Source organism: Cyclopterus lumpus, chromosome 9, assembly GCF_009769545.1.
Source record: "Cyclopterus lumpus isolate fCycLum1 chromosome 9, fCycLum1.pri, whole genome shotgun sequence".
Taxonomy (NCBI): Eukaryota; Metazoa; Chordata; class Actinopteri; order Perciformes; family Cyclopteridae; genus Cyclopterus; species Cyclopterus lumpus.
In genome coordinates, this window is record NC_046974.1 from 10,258,562 (window position 1) to 10,276,991 (window position 18,430).

General features: G+C 41.7%; 3 protein-coding genes across 6 annotated transcripts; 2 read left to right on the plus strand and 1 right to left on the minus strand.

Annotated features, from left to right (window-relative positions):
* Positions 1 to 1,091: 1,091 nt before the first annotated feature.
* hps4 (HPS4 biogenesis of lysosomal organelles complex 3 subunit 2) lies at positions 1,092 to 7,579 on the plus strand. 4 transcript variants are annotated; one of them, XR_004609985.1, is made up of 14 exons: positions 2,000 to 2,136; positions 2,257 to 2,381; positions 2,820 to 2,910; positions 3,039 to 3,182; positions 3,290 to 3,397; positions 3,610 to 3,726; positions 4,166 to 4,260; positions 4,356 to 4,428; positions 4,686 to 4,789; positions 4,875 to 5,517; positions 5,733 to 5,859; positions 5,986 to 6,014; positions 6,205 to 6,316; positions 6,615 to 6,730. XR_004609985.1 is itself a non-coding variant. In XM_034542083.1 (13 exons), the coding sequence occupies exons 2-13, from the start codon at positions 2,350 to 2,352 to the stop codon at positions 6,784 to 6,786; spliced, it is 1,818 nt and encodes a 605-aa protein (XP_034397974.1). In that variant the 5' UTR covers positions 1,092 to 1,354; positions 2,257 to 2,349; the 3' UTR covers positions 6,787 to 7,579. The 4 variants fall into 4 exon arrangements, 3 of the variants coding, with proteins under 3 accessions (XP_034397974.1, XP_034397973.1, XP_034397975.1); XM_034542083.1 differs by lacking the exons at positions 2,000 to 2,136; positions 5,986 to 6,014 and adding an exon at positions 1,092 to 1,354 and having other exon boundaries at positions 6,615 to 7,579; XM_034542082.1 differs by lacking the exon at positions 5,986 to 6,014 and having other exon boundaries at positions 6,615 to 7,579.
* A 99-nt stretch (positions 7,580 to 7,678) lies between these two features.
* On the plus strand, positions 7,679 to 10,267 carry si:ch211-170d8.2 (uncharacterized protein LOC571755 homolog). Its single transcript, XM_034542086.1, has 3 exons — positions 7,679 to 8,607; positions 9,536 to 9,680; positions 9,807 to 10,267. Exons 1-3 carry the CDS (start codon positions 8,184 to 8,186, stop codon positions 10,150 to 10,152), a joined length of 915 nt encoding a protein of 304 aa, XP_034397977.1. The 5' UTR covers positions 7,679 to 8,183; the 3' UTR covers positions 10,153 to 10,267.
* A 1,284-nt stretch (positions 10,268 to 11,551) lies between these two features.
* Positions 11,552 to 18,230, minus strand: mlec (malectin). Its single transcript, XM_034541716.1, has 6 exons — positions 18,028 to 18,230; positions 17,370 to 17,592; positions 16,732 to 16,910; positions 16,288 to 16,464; positions 15,168 to 15,225; positions 11,552 to 14,600 (listed from the first exon to the last, which is right to left on the minus strand). The coding sequence occupies exons 2-6, from the start codon at positions 17,569 to 17,571 to the stop codon at positions 14,356 to 14,358; spliced, it is 861 nt and encodes a 286-aa protein (XP_034397607.1). The 5' UTR covers positions 17,572 to 17,592; positions 18,028 to 18,230; the 3' UTR covers positions 11,552 to 14,355.
* Between the last annotated feature and the right edge of the window lie 200 nt (positions 18,231 to 18,430).

Here is an 18,430-nt window from a genome sequence, read left to right on the forward strand (position 1 = left end):
CATGTTTAGGCTGTTGTTCATTTACACCATGGAAGGTCTTGTTGTTTTTGGTCCTTTTGTTGTTCAGACATATATCCAAATGGTAAATCAAAAAACAAATCAAATATAAAACGTAATAATAAAAGTACTATACTATGACTTTTTTTTATGGCTATGATGTTAACACAATGTAAAAATCTTACAACAATATTACACTTTTATATAATCTATAGTTGTGTTAATAGTTGACACTCAAAAGTGTATTACAAACTAATGTAAACTAGATTCTGCTCGACATGTATGTTAGGCGGCAGTCTGCACCATGAAGTTTGCATTGAAATCCGCCAAAAAATGCAAAGAAAAAGAAGATGATGGTGGAAAGGGGAGAATAATATAATGTGCAAGAATAAAATGGCAAATATGTTATGAGGTAAACGTTTTTTGTTTGTTTTAATTTTAGTTTTTGGCATTTGAGACCTCTGGCACAGACCATCACTTATTATGCATGTCTACCAACAATGCATGTTGTGTGTAATATGGCCCATAATTATTCAAGTAATCACAATGCTTTGATGAAATAGATTAGAGACTGTAGAAACAGTATACATTGGCAAATCCTTAAATTACTTAGCACACTACTATTCCATTACTAACATATTTCGACCTCCTAAAATGAGACAATACGCTTACAAGAGCAACGTTACAGTATTTGAGCAGAAAGTGAGTCAATGACAGAAATAGGACAATCATGTGCTGTTAATTAAAACTGCACCTAAACTAATTAAACCGAACACGTTGCACGCGCAGACTCATAACCCTAACAAACAATATTTAAGCCAGATACATATATCAACATAATCACACAGCAAGGGAAACAAACACACAGTTGCCAGCTTCATTCTTTTAATACATTTATTGATCGAACGCTTCAATCTTACACTAATTGTGAGTATTGTGTTTATTATCGTCTGTTTTGCTGCTGCCCATCCTCCACGACCTTGTTCTTTCCTAATGTCGTTCGTTCGCCTGAGTGCTCGTCAAGTGCTCGTCAACACCACCCCGGAAATGACGCCTTCTCAGAGGTCTCTGCACTCCTGCACGGAGGTTTGGGCACATTCAAGATGGCGCGCTGCTTAGCGATTTATTGGGAGCGCAATTTGACCTCCAAAGATTAAAATTGGATCCAGGATATGAACCTGAGTCCTGACTCCTGAATAGAGAGGCAGATCTCGCGTGATCAGATGACTCCACTGTGACCGCGCGTTAATCCAGCCATTGGCTGAGAGCTGCGCGCGGTCACGCGGTCAATTTCTGAAGCCATCTTCAATCGAGCATTGAAAATAGGATTCACTATGGCTTCAAAGCTAGATGCACTGTAAGATCCATTTTCTACGCAGTCTCTTTTCATATATATTTAACGTAAGCACACGTGACATTACCTGACTACTCCATATGGCTGTGTGCTCCTTACTTTTGAATAATTTAAAGAATGATATTTAATCTCCATATAAAGCAGATTTACCAGTAGTGTAATTATGCACAGTATCAATGGTTATAGAGTACATCTAAGAATACCAGTGACTTCTATGAGACCCCAGCTACCTGGGGCCTTTGTGGTCCCCTTGAAGTACATATACTGGACATAGGCTTATGCACAATTTGATGGTACTTATCCGTCACCAGAGTATTTCCACATACTATATGTCTGACAGCTATACTTTGAAGAGCAAGATTTAACATAGAAAGCATAATAATATCTTATAATATGATCCATTGCTCCAGACTGAGATATCCCAAAGTAGAGTTGTGTATAGCTTAAAATTACCCCGTGACATAAACATTTTATTTGTACGGTGATTCATCAGTAATAATGTAACAACACGTTTAATAATGCTTTTTTCTATATTGAGGTAGTGCGATTTATAGCCTGCTTAAACTAACGTAGGAGTATATATGAGAGTATATATTCTACCTCTATGGCTCGTTGATTATTTCTCAATGGCCACTAGTTTGTCCCTGTAAGCTTGCCATACTTTCACATGACTTCCACTAACGATACGTGTGACTGACTGACCCGCATTCCTCAAGTGGCGCTAACCCTCTCAAACGTTAAGTAGCAATTCAACGAGAACAGTGGACGAGAACAACATTACACATGTAATATTGTACTTTTGTTGTTTTCTGTGACAAAGCTGCGGTGCGTCGGAGGATTTGTAACATCTCTCTCGGAGTTACAGCTCACAGCTTCAATTCTACTTCTTTCTTTTTTTTTGTCAGAGTGCATCTTCAGTCTGTCGCGTAGGAAAAACACAGGTATAAGACAACGAATGACTGAGCGACTTCCAGCTTTTTTCTGGGCTTTCCTTGGTGATGACGGAGCTCATGCTGCCAGACTCAAGAAGGTAAGATCAGCTGAGACTTTACTTTACTGCAGGATAGTTAGGCTCGTAAACATTCAGCTGTGCTCACTGGTGTCTGTTGTTGGTGTCTGTTGTCACTGGTGTCTGTTGTTGGTGAAATCAAACCACTCTGATCTGTGTGCGTTCTCGGTCCCCTTTTGAACACGAGTTAATACCGATTATTATTATTGTACACCAAACATACGACATGCACATCACATTACCTGGGCAGCCACGCACGCCCTGTTGCTTGAGCGTCACAGCTACTCTAACACATGTTGGACATTTGTCTTTTCTTAACAAGTATATCAATAAAGCGAGGGACTGAAACAACGAGCTGTTAATGAGGAAGAATGAATGAATTATCCACTCCATGCACGTAACCAAACCAAAGCCATTTAATGAATCATTCAGACATGTCTTTCTGTGTTTATTTTGCAGGTGCACTTATTTCTTCCTCTATGATGGATGCAAAGTCAAAGGAGAAGGTGATCTTACCAGAGAGGGAATCTGCTATTTCTACCCTGAAGAGGTATCACACCCCCAGAAATGATTGCATGTGACATGCTTGGTCACCTAAAGCTTCTTTATGTGCTTATATTTGTACCCACCGTTTTTATCTCTGTAATCTCAGTTGTTTTCTACATATATTTCTGTCAGACCCCTTTAGATAAGCAGGAGCTGCTGTGTGGTCAGCTGGCGGGCGCTGGCCGCTGTGTCTCTGAACTTTCCTCCTCCCCTGTGCGCATACTGAGGCTGCGCCACAACACGTTTTCCATCCGGATGAAAGATGACTTTTTTTGGGTGAGTGAGCACACAGGTGGTTCAGCTGCAACTTTTTAAGATGTTTCTGACTTTAAAAAAAAAAAAATAGTCTTTGATGATTTTTTTTTTTTTTTTGTTCCTCCCAGGCTCTGGGCTGCTCAGTGGAAGTCTCCACCATCAGTGTCTGTGAGCTCCTGGATCAGCTAATAAACCTCTTTTGTTTCTACAACGGCTCCGTCCGACGAAGCTACCAGGTGCACTCTTCAGTTGTCTAGTAGCCTTGTTTTCTTTCTGGGTAGATAGAGCAATCTACAAACAATCTGAGTAAAAGTCACATAAAAAACAGAAACTAGGCAATTATTCAGTTTTTAAATCAATAGGTTATTTTGCTTGTTTTTTAAATGTATTCATTGCATTGTAATTTAAAAGTTGCTTATTGTAATTTAAACTTTGTTTTGCACTTTAGCTTAACAGTCAAGAAACTCTGGCTCGTCGATGGGCGCAGTACCTCTCACACCTGCAGTCAGGATCCTTAGAGCTTCATCACATCTTCAGCTGCTTGAGAACGATTGACTCAACTAACGTACGTACAAAATGGTGTCGCAGTTCCACAATTGCTTTTCTAATGCTGCTGCACACAGTTGTTCTCAGACAGGATATGACTGTCACAATGTCCTGTATATTGTGGAAGTGTTCAATGTGTCTTGGCCAACTTTCTGCATATTCATTGCACTTATAATAGATTGAAATAGATTAAAGCATATTTTGTAAGATCCCACTGTGGTATACTTCTCTAGATTTTGCAAAAAACATTGAGACATGCCAATTCTGTTACATTATACAACAGATGACGTGGCATAATAAAAACATATCGTCCAATATGACAGTGTCTTGTATTAGTGTCTCTTGGTGTAAAAACTTAACTGATAACGCTATTTGCTGATACATTGTATATTTCTCACCTTTCAGTGTCTGTGCTTTTACATGAACTGAAAAGCAACAATTTGAATTATTGTCCCCAGATTGATCCACTTCTCCTGCTCAAAGCTGCCCTCATCCTCCAGGCGTGTCAGCGCTGCCCTCTTGTGGCAGCGGGCTGTATTCTGTTCAGAGGAAGGTGAGCTGACATGTTGACTGTACTGACCTGCCAGTGGGATAGCTTTTTGTTAATAACAGGTTTTGAAATCTCACTTATATGCCTTTTCTCCACAGGGTTGTCAGCACACAGATGTCTCCAGATCTCACAATGAAGGTGATGGTTCATGAGAGTGAAACGTACACTGAGGTGAGACGCGAGTGCAGGACTACATGCTAAATAAAGCTTTTCTCACCAAGAGCCCCCAGTTCTGTATAAAACATTTAAAGAAGTAAACTAATCACTGGCCTAGCAGTTTGGCATTTTTTTACAATATTTTGCAATCTTTATTTGGACTAAATAATATAACAAAATGTTTTTGTATTTTGCTGAGAATTTAGTGTATATACAAAGTGTTGAACTATTCCTGTGAAAAGTTTCACACCAGTGTTTTAATTTTGATGCAGGCCCAGAGGTCTAGTGGACCGAGTACCGTCAGCTCCACTACTGTGTTCCTGATCATGTCTGAACTTCAGTATCTGCAATCCGCCCCCGTCGACAAAGATTTCAGGTAGCGTCTTCCCTCACTTAGTTCCTGTCCTGTTTGTGAAGCATTTCCCAGAGAATTCTAAGTGCCTAAGTTTTCTATCCTTCAGTTCCCATTCTACTCCACACAAAAGCACCCCCCCAAGGAAGACCCGCCTGTCAAGAACGTTATCCGACACTCCCTCCACCGAGTCAGAGCCATCCGATACAGGTTCCTCCCAGTCTCCACAGAAGGTGTCCTTCGGTCCTCGCTTGTCAGACAGCTCTGTGTTGAGCCCAGATCTGTCGCAGAGCTTCGCCGATCCCCCAACGCAGTTAGAGCCCCCTTTCTCAAATGGAAACCACTCCCCTGAAGCTGAGGAGGAAGTGCTGGATGAGTCATATTATCACAGTTTTCACAGCAACAGAGACACGGTCAGCCAGATGCATAATGGAGACAGTTCATTGTTTGGAGAACGCTCCCATCTTAATGGAGGAGATGGGGACACCGCTTGTGGGACAGTATTTGACTTCAGAGGGGCGGAGGAATCCCATGACGATAAAGTTTTGGAAGAGGTCAGTAGAGGTGTCTGTGGGAATGTTCAGGGCCACTCGGCAGAGATACCAGATCCTCCTCGCTCTGGTGCTTTCGACATCCAAGAGGAGTGTCCACTGATTCCCATGACGCTGTACCTGCACCGGGTGAAAGGCTTGGTGCTGGCTCTGCTGGTGGAGCCTCACTTCTTGAGTGACACAGATTCTATGGAGGAAGTGGTGAGAAACAACGTGAATCTACATAATCATTTGTCACATTAAGATATTGAGTTTTTGAAAAAAAGATGCACCGTAGTTCTTTTTAAGAATACAAGCTTCATGGCACAGCTGATGTAACACATCCCAATGCCTACCTCAGTAATCCCCCAGCTGTATATGAGTGCACTGAAGTGGTCTTGGTAACATAAGGCTCTTCCTCTATGGTTTGTATCCAGTATCACAGCAGCCTGGCGTCACTCAATGGACTAGAGGCCCATCTGAGGACCATCTCTCCAGGGGCCCCAGGCACTCCCGGACCCTACATCTTTGCCCACTTTGACTGCATTCAGAGCACGCTGACAAGTGAGGCGTCCATAACACTCTAAACTATCTCCTCCCATCATTCACTCTTAGTCTCTCTTGTGTTCTTAACTCGCTTTGCATCTTTTTTGCATTTCTAATATTTACTGAAAATTCTGTCTTTCCCAGTTTCCCCACTTTTCACTTTTCTTCTTGAGGTGAGTATCTTCTGCCCATCTCTACCTGGGGACGAGGAGGGGGGCGGGGTTGTAGTTTATATTTTTCTTTGCATGAGCTAATGGCTAATTAGTACGACTGTGATCAGCATTCCTTTGTGCAGCAGGCCCGCATGTCCAGGTTGATGTGCCACTGTGGTACTGAGTCTCTTATTATTGTGTGTCAATGCAGCCAACCTGTCTGGTCGACCAGGGGGAGCCCCGGAGCGTCCTTTTGTGAGAGCCACATCACTTCTTCACTCACATTTCTGTAACACTGAAACTCTGCAGGAGGCTATTATCAGGTCAGTATGGCAGTGACTTGATGATGATGGTGGTGGTGGTGGTGGGGGGGGGGGGGTCTCATTCCTTTCATGGCTCCTCAAGTAGAAGTTGGGGGTGGGGATTGGATCTGTCAATTCATCTCGTCTATCATCATATCCAACCTCTCCCAAAAAGATCTTCCTCTAGATCACACTCCAACAACTCACATTTACTGGGACGGAAAGTTCTAATGTTTTGTCTGTTTTATGTCACTTTACTCTTTTGCATAAAGTCTTCATCTTACAAGCTTGAAATGTAAATGTGACATTTTCACCACAGGAGTGCTGGAGCTGCTGTGTATGGAACCCGCAGCGTGGCCCAGGAAACGTACTTCCAGCAGCACGGGGGTTCACTGAGGAACTCTGGCATCCCTAACCACCAGGACAGTGCGTTCTCGCTTCCCGGCAAGGCACGACACAGACTACTGAAACACGGGGTTAACCTGCTCTGACGGGACAGCATTGGGCTTTCTTAAGATATGGAGAGCTGCCCTGTGAGTAACTTAGTCAATGGGGAACATCTGAAAATCTGATTCAAAGTTTACTCAGTTTTGTTGTTGCGGTTTACTTTTACATTGTATTATATTAGCACCTGCTATAAAACCTCATGGCACTCACATTAATAGCAGAACGTTGCATTTTCTACATTTGTATTACAACTATGAATGTGAGCGGATGGTTGGTTAACAATGAGGTTTCAGTTATAGTTTGTTATTTTTCATGCTTGTTTTTTTTTTCTTTTGTGATGCTCCAACACATTACCTTTTGTATCTTGAAGCACAGTTTTGTCATATTAAGCTCCTATTAACACACTGCACACATTTGGAAATATTTTCAGTTTGCAGGTATTTTCCTTTCATCGTCACTGAAACAAATGTAACAAAAATCCTCTTCTGTTTATTCATTTTATTGGACATTTTGCCGAAAGCCAGGTTAGAATCGTTCTACTATTTAACTGCATTTGTACATAATCATTTACTTGCTGCACACACTGCAAAACTGTCTTGGTTTATTACACACGTTTATAAAATGATCTAAAATAGTTTTTATAAAGATTATTTATTTGAAATCAACTCTTTAGCAGCATACAAAGTATTATTTAACTACGTGGCTATTAGATCTACAGTTTTTTTCCATCAAAAGTGTCATTTGTTAAACATGTTCTAATGTTTGCTAAGAAGAGGTCCACTGTGATATACTGTAGTGCATTATTAGTGGGAATTAAATGAATACATGATCCTCTCAGTGCTGAGTCTTGTGAGCTACTTTTGTAAATGCTTGTTTAAAACAACAGGGGCTACACGGCCTTATTCAGGGCCATCAGCGGCCTGCATGTGACCCTGCAATCCGGACCCATTGTTTTTCACTTCAAGCTTAATGCCTCGTTTCAATTGGTCACAACTGGTCCGAAGAGGGACGTGCGCAAGGGTATTTGAAAAGCGAAACACATGCTCATAAAATGTTATTATTCATGTTTTGTCCGAATGTTTCTGCGCTATATGTGTTGTAATAAGATGGTTCTTGATGTTCCAGATATGGAGTCATTAGAGTCATTAGCCAAGTCGCTGAATTTGAATGGTTGGAGTCGGCGCTCTTCGGGGCGCCTCATTATGCAGGCGCATTAAAAGAAAGCAGTGGGGGGTAAATGGGTGGTTAAGGGCTCGAACAAAAAGAGGGGCAGGGTCTGTGAGGAGGGTCAGGATTCAAATTCTAAGTGGTAAGATGTCCCCATTGTCAGTGGGATATATAGCAGGCACACAGAGAGAGAGAGAGAGAGCGCGTTGGCACAACAGAGAAGCTGCCTGTTATCAGTGAACATCCAAAGGCCAGGATTTCGAGATATATCACCATGTCCTCCTCGCACTGCATTTGGATTGCTCTATTTCTTTTCTCGGCGACGACAAGGGACATTGGAGTATTTGGTCGCGCAGTAGACAAACTGGGATTTCTGTCACAGTCCCAGAAAACTGCAGATGAGTCCTCCGGAACAACTTTACGCACGGACGCGTTGAGGCGCTGGAGGCGCGGGGTCGCGGAGACCCACCTGGAGCGGTGTGCAGAGCTGGTGGCGCCGTGGCTGGAAAACACACACGCTCCGGAGGATAATGCAACGCGGTTGCAGCTCCGCGTCCGGCCCTTTTCCCCGGGAGCATCCCGGCACCCGGTTTTCCCAGGAAAATCCCTCTTTAGCTTTGTCCGACGGGTTTACCACTGCTGTCAAGAAGGAGTAAACTGCAGAAGCGTAAAGGGAATTCAAGGTCGATTGAGAGGAGGTAAGACGCAGTAGATCCAACGGAAACGGATGCCATGTCCCAATTAACTTTGTTATTTTCTTGTAGTCTCATGTAGAACTTTGCTGTGGTGGTCCTGGTACACATGATTTACAAAGAGAGGCACAGTGGGCCTTGATGGGTCGCAGCGCTCAACCCCCAAGAAATGTAATCTAAACTTCAAGGTTGAATTTCCATGGGTTTTATTTTCACTAAATGTTGTTTAATGCAACATAAACAAACTATTATAACCAGGGGAGCTGGTATCTCCACACTGACTGCAGGCCGATAGACATCAACCATCAAGAGCACTGTGCAGTGGTGAACAATTAAACTGCATCAAAACGCATCATTGTCATGAATTTCATTGTATTACATAACCGTAAAACGGGCTCATTAGATTTGGAGATTTCTCCAGCATAAACATTATATGGAATATATAATGTAATAGAGAAAAGAGCAGCTTGCTCGTTAAAAGTTTAAATTGATCGTTAAATGAACATTTCCATTGCCCATCCAGTTCACATGCAGAGAGGATGTGGATGAATGAGGAGGCTGCTTCATTCAGCAGAGAAACAGATGCATCAAACAGCCATATGCAAATATGTATATTGTGTTGAAAGAGTGCAAGAATGTCATAAGCTGTACAAGTAAAAGCTAATGTGCTTGAAAAACTGCTTGGAGGACATTTATGACTTGATTAATGCACCATGTTCTCTGCATACAAATGAGTCTTAATGTCCCCTCCAAGAAGTGTTGTGGTATCCTGCTGACAGATTAACAAGGTATTTGGAGTGAAAAGCACATCTCTGTGGTCCTGATGTATTAAGCCTGGCAGAGTGTCTGTGTGGCTCTGTGACATGAAATGCTCCATCTTAAACTGCACTGTGCCTCTGACAGACTCCCGACTGTCCCTTTTTCTCCTCCTCAGGCACAGCTGTGGAGTTTCTGCTCACCAGGGAGATTTTGTCTTTGACGATTATGAGAGCCGAGCTCCACCTCCAACTTTCCAACCCACAACATCTGGATATCTATCCTGTGCTTTCATCTATGGCAAAGCAAGACTTACCTACAAGGTAAAAATATGATCTTTACTTATCCTTATTTCAGTCTAAAAGCCTGTGAAGACACCAAGCAGTTGTGAGAGTGAGGCCTTTGGGAGTGTCCGGCCTGGTTGTAACCCTGTTGTCTCTCACCTCCAGGTACAGTTTGTGGTCACAGGGCAACACGGTGGAGCTGAGAGTAGATCTGCTATTCCTTTTCCACAGTCTGAAACAGGCGACGGGTGGTGCAGGAGGTGGTCCCAGCTTGGAGAACATAAGGCGGCTGGTGTTTTCTTCTAGGAAGTATCCACCAGGTGAAAGGCCTGCTTCTGGGGCTCTGCAGGACACAGAAGCTGATGTTTGGGGGGATGGGGTGGCCAACACGCTGCCTGCTCTGGACCTGGGCCTGGTCCTGGGCTGCAGCAAGGCTGCATCGGGGGTATCCTGCGAAACGGGCGGTGTTCACCTCTCACATACACCCTTCATGGCTCTGTACTACAGATGAAGTCAAACTGGGACTGGACTGTGTTCGGCATGGACACATTTCATTTGGTGAATCTGTTTTCTTACTGAAGACATATAGCCTCAAAGCTAAAAGGAAATGATGCACTTCAATGTCAAATGTATTAATTTATAAATGTATTTTTTGTAAATATATATATATATATATACACACACATGTTAATAGTTAATGATATACTGTAACTTTATGAAGTTATTTGGTTATTAAAGCGTGATCTAACAATGCCTCGTGACATAAATGTGAGGCCAACTCTTTCATGGACATGATTCAGTCTACTTTGTTCAGCTGTGTTCCTCTTTTGGATATTCTGCTCCCAATACCTTTTAGATACGCGATTCTATTTAAAGAGGTGTTCACAGTTTGTGGGAAAATATGGAAATAACAACACCTGGACAAACAAAGGACATGTACATGTGCTGTGACCCTGCTGCACTTTATGTACTACTCTGTACATCTGTCAGGAAATAATATAATATAGACTTTGGAAGCTGTGGAGTCACATGTAGTTACCTCAAAGTACTCAGCGGGAACTCAGGGGTGTCTGAGTGGAATAACGGCAGCACCACATTCTGATAAAATAGCACATTTATTCAAAAGAGACAGCATTTATCAGCCTTGGCCATTTTAGATATATGCCACATCAGCGTAAGATCAGGGGTCTCGAATACATTTCTGTCAACCTGCTGCTGTTTTCAGCCCCCTGAGGAGCACTAATATTTCAAACAAGTATATGTAGTATACAGTAGGACTCATTTAGGTGCACTCACTGTGTGATCAATGGCTTTGTGTGTGTGTGGCCAGCTGCCTGGACAATGGACATGTGGGCAGATGTTTTGTTGTTTGATTTTGTCTCAGTTTAAATTCATCTCATGTTTAGTTGCTTTGAAGAGGAGAAAAAAGAAAAGAAGAGAAATAGCAACAAGTTGGATGGTCGACTCAAACTAATTTACATTAATTACATTTCAAGACAAGTGGGTGTCATGGAAGGGAATAATTAAGTGCCTGGCTCATTCACTGCTTTACCTGACGAGAGAGAAAAAAAACAAAAAGCAGATCTTCATACCACTCTAGTTCAGTTATGAGATATATTGACAGTAACAAGTAAACTAAATGGAATGAAACAAGTACTGGACGTAACAGTTCTTACATTTAACAGTTCTTTTTTTGACTGGCTTTGCTCCCAGAAAAGTTGAGGTTCAAGATATAATAATTCTGACAGATGGCGCTTCCTCCAAACCAGAGTGGTTTCTGTGGACTGAGAATCCAGCCCAGATAAGTGTGTTTCATATAAACATGTTTACTGCTGCTTCAAACAAATCCCCCCCTGGGGATGAATAACGTATCTATCTATTAGCCAACAAAAGAACAACCTCAAGGTGAATGATAGTAAAGCACAATGTATTCAATAATTCAAGGCAACAAAGACAAACACACAAAAATGACATGAATTTAAAATACATGAGGCAGTGCAAAATGTCACACCAATAAAATATCAAGTTTTAAAAACACAAAAACAAAATAGATCCTGAGGAAAGAAATTCAAACATAAAAATCCAAAAGCATTATAAAATATCTCCAGATCAGCCCCGCTCTGATTTAAATTATATATATATATATATATAATAGAATGGAAGATCCCATATTTTCAGACAATCTCATTTATTTGACTTTACGACAGTCAGTTCATCAGCCTGCACCTTTAAAGGAGAAAAAAAAAAAAAAAGGTATACTCTGTACCGGCAACCGTTCCCCTCCCAGAAGAAAGGCCACAAAGTCATCTCGAGATAATCAAAAGGAACCCCTACACCTCACCTACAGCACAAACGTGAGGAGAACAAAACGTTGTCACACCATAAAAGTGTGACTTAGTACCTTATATACACACGCAACTGTGTAGACACGGTGACTTTGGTGCTGAATTAAATGAACATTTTGCATCTTTTCAGAAAAAAACCCAAAAGGTGCGTATATGTCTTAAATAGGAGTTGAGTTTACATCAAAATAAAATCAAGGAGAAAGAAATTTCAAACACCAACAATTGACAAAATATTTTCTGGCATTAACATCTTGCTCGCCATCAAATCAAAGTGGAAAGGAGAATCGAGGAGGCGGGATCCACAACACCTGAATTAGTAACCATTTTCAAGCTCTGCATATGGCAACAGCACTACTGGCAGGGCTTGTTGGGGGACATTAGCATTAATGAAGCAGGCAGTTACAAAACCACCCTTGAAGTAAGAGCTAAGCACTTAAGGGATGCAACTAGATACATAAAGAGGAGGGTTCACAAAGCAAAGAGATATCATTGTCCAAAAGCTGAGACTAAAACACAGAAGAAGTGGAGTCTGATAATGGGGCCAGGTGGTGAAAAAGGCTTGACTTTTAGATTAAATTAGAAAAAAAGAAGTCTGCTCAATCAATTCCAAGGGCCAGAACAAGTAGCTTAATTGCACTGAAAAGTTCACACATAATTAACAAAATGTTACAGTCCACATTAAAAAGTTTTAAGACAACAGATTTGAAAAGGCTGAGAGAAGATTGTGGAAAATGCAATAACTGTTGGTATATAACGTAAAGTAAACATTTGATTTTCTACTTATACAGATGTTGTGCTTTCTCATTTCTGACTGCAGGTGGATGAACGTGTGGGACCACACATACAGCAACTTTAGGGATGTTTGAAACAAGTTCATTGACTGGCACAGATTCTTTATGCTTTGATGTATGGAGCGCCAGCGGCCTGCTGGCCTCTTGGTTTCAAATAACATGGAGGACTGAAGTTCACGGCCCATCAGAGTCAACACAGTGTACCTTTTGAAATCCAAAACTAATTAACAATTTTTTTTTTTTTAACACAACCGTCCCCCCGGTTAGCCACTGATATAAACTGCTCCCAACGCTCCATTCTTCTGAATCGTTTCGATTTGGATAAGTGAGAGGTGCTGTATATCCACATATAGCCAATTTCAACCACTTGCCACAGAGGCCTCACAGAATGGTATTTGCAAGCTGTTTGTCAAATTAAAACAGGACACCAAGTTTTCTTTTTCTAACTAAATTTAAAAAAGACATTCTTTGGTGAAACAAAGCGGCAGGCATGCATGCATACTTAATAAATGAATAGAGAAGGCAAAGCTCTCAGAAAATACAGTGATGGAAAGATGCTGACTCGTTTTAGCTTCAGCATTTCACAGCATAAACTTTGACTCAGGTGTCTCTTAATGAAAGAAACTGTTCCACATTCTCACTTTGTAATGTTTTAACTTTAAAATGAATCGTTTAAAAAAAAAAATTTAAAAAAAAGTAAGTACAAAAGAGTTTGTGATTACTGTTGAAGACACGTTTAATGGCCTTGAATCAGTGTTTGATGGAACAATGCCAAATAAGTCTATCATGCGTGACATCAACAGATTTGGGGGAAAAACAACCTATATAAAAAGGCAGACTTAGACAGCAAAGAATCCCGCCAGCTACAGAACTGGTTCGACGGCAAGTTCTTTCTTCTTTCAAGAATTTATGGCAAAAAGATGATGGCACGTCAACAAATGACAAACTAGATCGGAGTCGAAAGACATAAAAACGCGGCAAGTTGAGAATAATGGGAGTCTCTTAAATGTCAACTGTATTTCCACTGACTATTTAACCAATTTCTAGGCAGCACCATTTCCAATTTTAGGGACCACGTCTGACCAGATGTGAAGCAGGAGTGTTAAACAGAGTGGGCTTCCTTGCCACAAACAGTAGAGCGCAATGCTTTTAGTATATAAAACGGGCCCAGACCAATCACTCCGGAGCATCCCTTAGTTGCTGAAATGTAGTTTCAAACCTTGAAGACTGGCATATGCACAGTCTGAGTGGAAATGACTAACATTGTTCAAAACTGTCAGCAGAGGTGGATGCGAAACACATTCACAAAGAAGCACACAGCTTACACTTCCTAGATCTCATTTTCTTTGCTTAACGGCAGAATTCAACAGCAGCATTTGCTTCTTCGCAAAGTGGCTTCCCGAAAAGTTATTGTCTCCTTTTGTCCTCCGTTGTCAAAATGTTCTCCAAGCTCTCTCTGTGTGTATGCCTTTACCTGTGCTGCTGTTACTACCGTGTCCCTCCCCCCTCCCCCCTCTCCCTCTCCATAGTCTCACTCCGTCTCGTCTGCTTGACGTCCCCTTCATCGCTAGTTGTAGCTCACAGCCGACAGAGGCAGAACAGTGTGGGGATGAACACCCCAAACGCCACAAGGATGGGAAACATTAGGCTGCTGTTGTCTGCTGCATATGGGTTTGGTGTTCGGGGCCCTGACTGGACCCTGTATTTGAAACCTGCTGGGACCTTTTTCTTCGCACCTTCCTCGCCGGCCTCACTATCCTCCTCTTCTTCCTCCTCTTCCTCGGGCTTCTCCAAGCCAGGGTGAGGCTGAAGTTTTGGCACATCTGTCCAGTAAAAAAGTGCAAAGGTAGTTTGTCCAAAACATATGCAGTGAAATTGATTCACAAATTAATGCATCCTAACACTTTATTAGAACACTGCTACAACTAAGTCTACAAGTACTACCAGGACTCGTTTTTTTTAACCATCCTCCCGTAAACGTCCTAAAACTCAACTTAAGTCTCTCCAAAAAGAATGTGGACATAAATGCACGTTGTTTGTACGCCTTTACCATTGCATTATAAAAAACATTCCAACTTCATCTAACTGGTAAAGTCAACATTAATACCAATCTTACCTCATTGATTTGGGTTGAATTTCCTGTAGTCGCTGTTGTGAGGTCAGAGGTCGCCAATATATGCTATGTGTGTGTATTTACGTAGAGATTTAATGAGAACTGTGTGGCACACAAATCATGCAGTTTTTTTAATTTATTCGTGCCCCTTTTTTAAAGTTTCATCCTTCCAAATCCCTTTTTTTGGGACGTCCTTAAGCTTAATTGTGACTATTTTACTAAAATGAGTACATGTATGCAAAATGCTAAAGGGTATGTTTGCAGTGTCAGGACTCACCTTCTAATGTCCCCTTCATTACATAGAGAGCGCAGACTTTGGGGTTGTCATAATAACCCTGAAACACAAGTGTCAAATGTAAGAGTCATGTTAAATCTTGTTTCTAGCAATGGTCGATAATTATTTTTGTTTTCTTATAAGAAGCACATAAATAATGGTTCTAGCACCTTTATCTAATCATCAATTATTAAAAATACAGTCTTTCTTTTTCATTTTCTTCTAAAAGAATGATCGTCATGTGCAGGTGGATTTCTGCTGAACAAGTGGACAGTCCAAAACAAAATCACCTGTGCTAGTGAGATTTTGTCCGTTTATTGTAAGAACAAAGAGTGGACAGTGTGTCCCACTTGTATTTTTTAAAAGAAATAAATAGCGAGGGCACATGACCTATCAACAATAAAAAGGAGAATGAGGTTATTGCACTGCATAAAAAGCTTTTTTGAAATATGCCACTCTCCAAATTGAGCCTACAGCCAGATGTTCTAAAAACCCACAAGCAAAATCTTGAATTTTATCAGAAATGGCTTGAAAGGAATATTTATTATTGACACATTATTTGTGTGGCCTGCAGCAACTTCCCACATTTTAAAACAGATGCAAACACACACTTAACTACACGTTTAAATATTAGGCATTATAAAAATGTATTCCTAATATAGCCATGGGCATTTGTACCAAGTTTTGCAGGAGAAATGCAACAAATGCTGACTGACAAGTCATCCACCCTCTAAAATGCCTCGCCTCACTGCTCTCTGGCAAATGTATGGGAAATGTAATATACATCAGGTTTTAGGAAGTGTCAGCATTGATGTTGGATAAAGTGAGAGGGACACAACACAATTGCTTTATTTTGATGACAACACTACCTATTATTTAAGTAATTTGAATATGAAGTAACATTACTTGTGTAATGGTTATTCTCTCAAAGCCTTTCCATCGCACATTCAGAAAATAAACTATATTTCATATAGAAAATAACTGATTCAACAATAGACCTTCTAGGACAACACTTTTATACATGTGGGGAAAAAATAGTATTATCAAAACTCTTGACATTTGAATAGCTTTTCTTTTAAAGAATCCATCCACTGTCGTAACGTGACATGGATTCACAACTCACCTTTACAAACTCCACAGTGAGCTTGCCGTTGAAAGTGGACACCTCTCCTTGCACACTCAGCTTGCCACGTCTAATAGAAAAGGACACTATCTCATCATGAGCGGTACTGTGACCAACTCGCTCAAAGATATCCAGGTCCTTCACCACCACATGGCCGCTTAGACGGACATCAAACACCTATATTTCCAAATAAAGCAATGATTACCGGCTTATCCACACACACGCACACAGCTTAACATTCATGTTGCCTACAGTAGAGGACACTGATGGGTATTCCAACAGCCCCCACAGTACTGTCTGAACACAATTGTGCAGTGAAATGTATATAACAGAAACAAATGACATGTTTTGCTCAATGCACACATTGTCCTTTCAAACTGTGCAGAGGAAAATAACTTTATTAAATACACACTCACACTGTCTATGATTTATTAATTCCCATACCTTTTGCTGTGACTGGGCGAAGTAAACTTCTGCATACTTCATAACTAATATATAGTCTCCTTCCTCACGTATAGGGATATCATATCCAAAAGTGTCCTCATTGTAGCGCTCCGTTTGATACAGAATCTGGTCATCTGAACTGGAGCGCAGTATTGGCAGACGCACCCCATAATCAGATGCTACAAAAGGAGAATAGATAGCATACACATTAACAACAGCATTACTGGAAAAATGATCATGTTTTAAGTCAAGCAAAGGAACACATTGCACAAGCCCTGACCTTTCCCTGCACTTAATGAAATACAGTGGTCTTCTGTCCCAAATGGCACGTTACCAGAATGTGTTCACCACTTGCAATTACAGAATATGTGCCTCATAACTGGAGCCAAGAATGACTACAGTCAATTTGATCATATCATCACCTGCTTCCTCTACATACTGACAGAGGCGGAGCTGTAGCCCGATATGCTGACTCCTCATTAGTGTGTGGTTAGTGGCGGAAGCCAGATCACGCAGAGGTTTCTGCTAGAAATGTAGATTACTCTGAAGAACAGATTTTACCTTCACAATGTCACCTTACAGGTGAAGCCCAGCGAGGCACGCAGATTCACATCAGCAGTTAGCTAACATCGACTCACCTTTGCCAAGTTTTCCTTCCAACGGGTCCTTTTTGAAGTGGATACCGTGCACGTCTACATGCGATTCACCACCGCAATTGACAGCCCAGATAACCCGTTCTGCCAGGCTGAGGCCCCCGCCGTCCGCCCAGCACTGCTCTGTCAGCAGCGACAGCACCGCTGCAACCAGGCCGACGACGAGCTGCGCCGTGACCCGCTGCATTGCCACACACCGGGAACGGTCCTAGACACAGAGGCAGACAGCGTCCGGTATCTGCATATAACGACTCAGTTGCAATACGGAAGTAACCTCTCCACATGTAGCTAACATGTACCACATACACACGGTTAGCAAACACAAGGAGCTAGCCAGCTTGTCTTGAGGACATGCAACATGATATCTAAGTTAGCCAGCATGCTAACGTTAACTGCACTGATACCGGCAGTAGCACGAGCACGCAGAGACACAGGAAGTAACAGTGTAATTCAAACACGTACCACAGCTTAACCTTAACAAATGCACGGTATAGCTACTGCTTCTTTGTTAATTAACTCAGGCAAACTATAAATAAATGACTAGTGTGTAACGTTGGTCGGTTCGACTAGCTAGCTAACCTACCTGTCTAACCAGAAATACTTGGTCCACGAGAGCTAGCGTTCTCACACACACGTCTCTTACCTTCCCTTTCCACAAATGTCCCCAACCTTTCTTTTTCCAACGTGTAAGCTGATCTCTGCTCACACAGTCTCGCCAAGTGTATGGATACGAGAACTTAACGGCGAGGAGCTATTCCCAGTTGCTGGTGGCAACAGCCTGCTAACGTTTCACCGACTTTCATTCAATGTGTTGCATCCGAACCAACGTTCACTCTGCTGCCAGTCTGCAGGAGGCGGAGCCTATGCCCAATAAGTGACACATACGCCGTCGAATCACATTCCCTGTTGAGCTTTCCTTAACCATTCAACACCATTTTCATATCAAAGCCCAGTAACAGAGGAAAATAATACAGAATTGGCAGTAACCTAACGCTAATTACCCGTAACCAAGCAGTTGACCAGTCACAATAGAAATGGAAATCTAG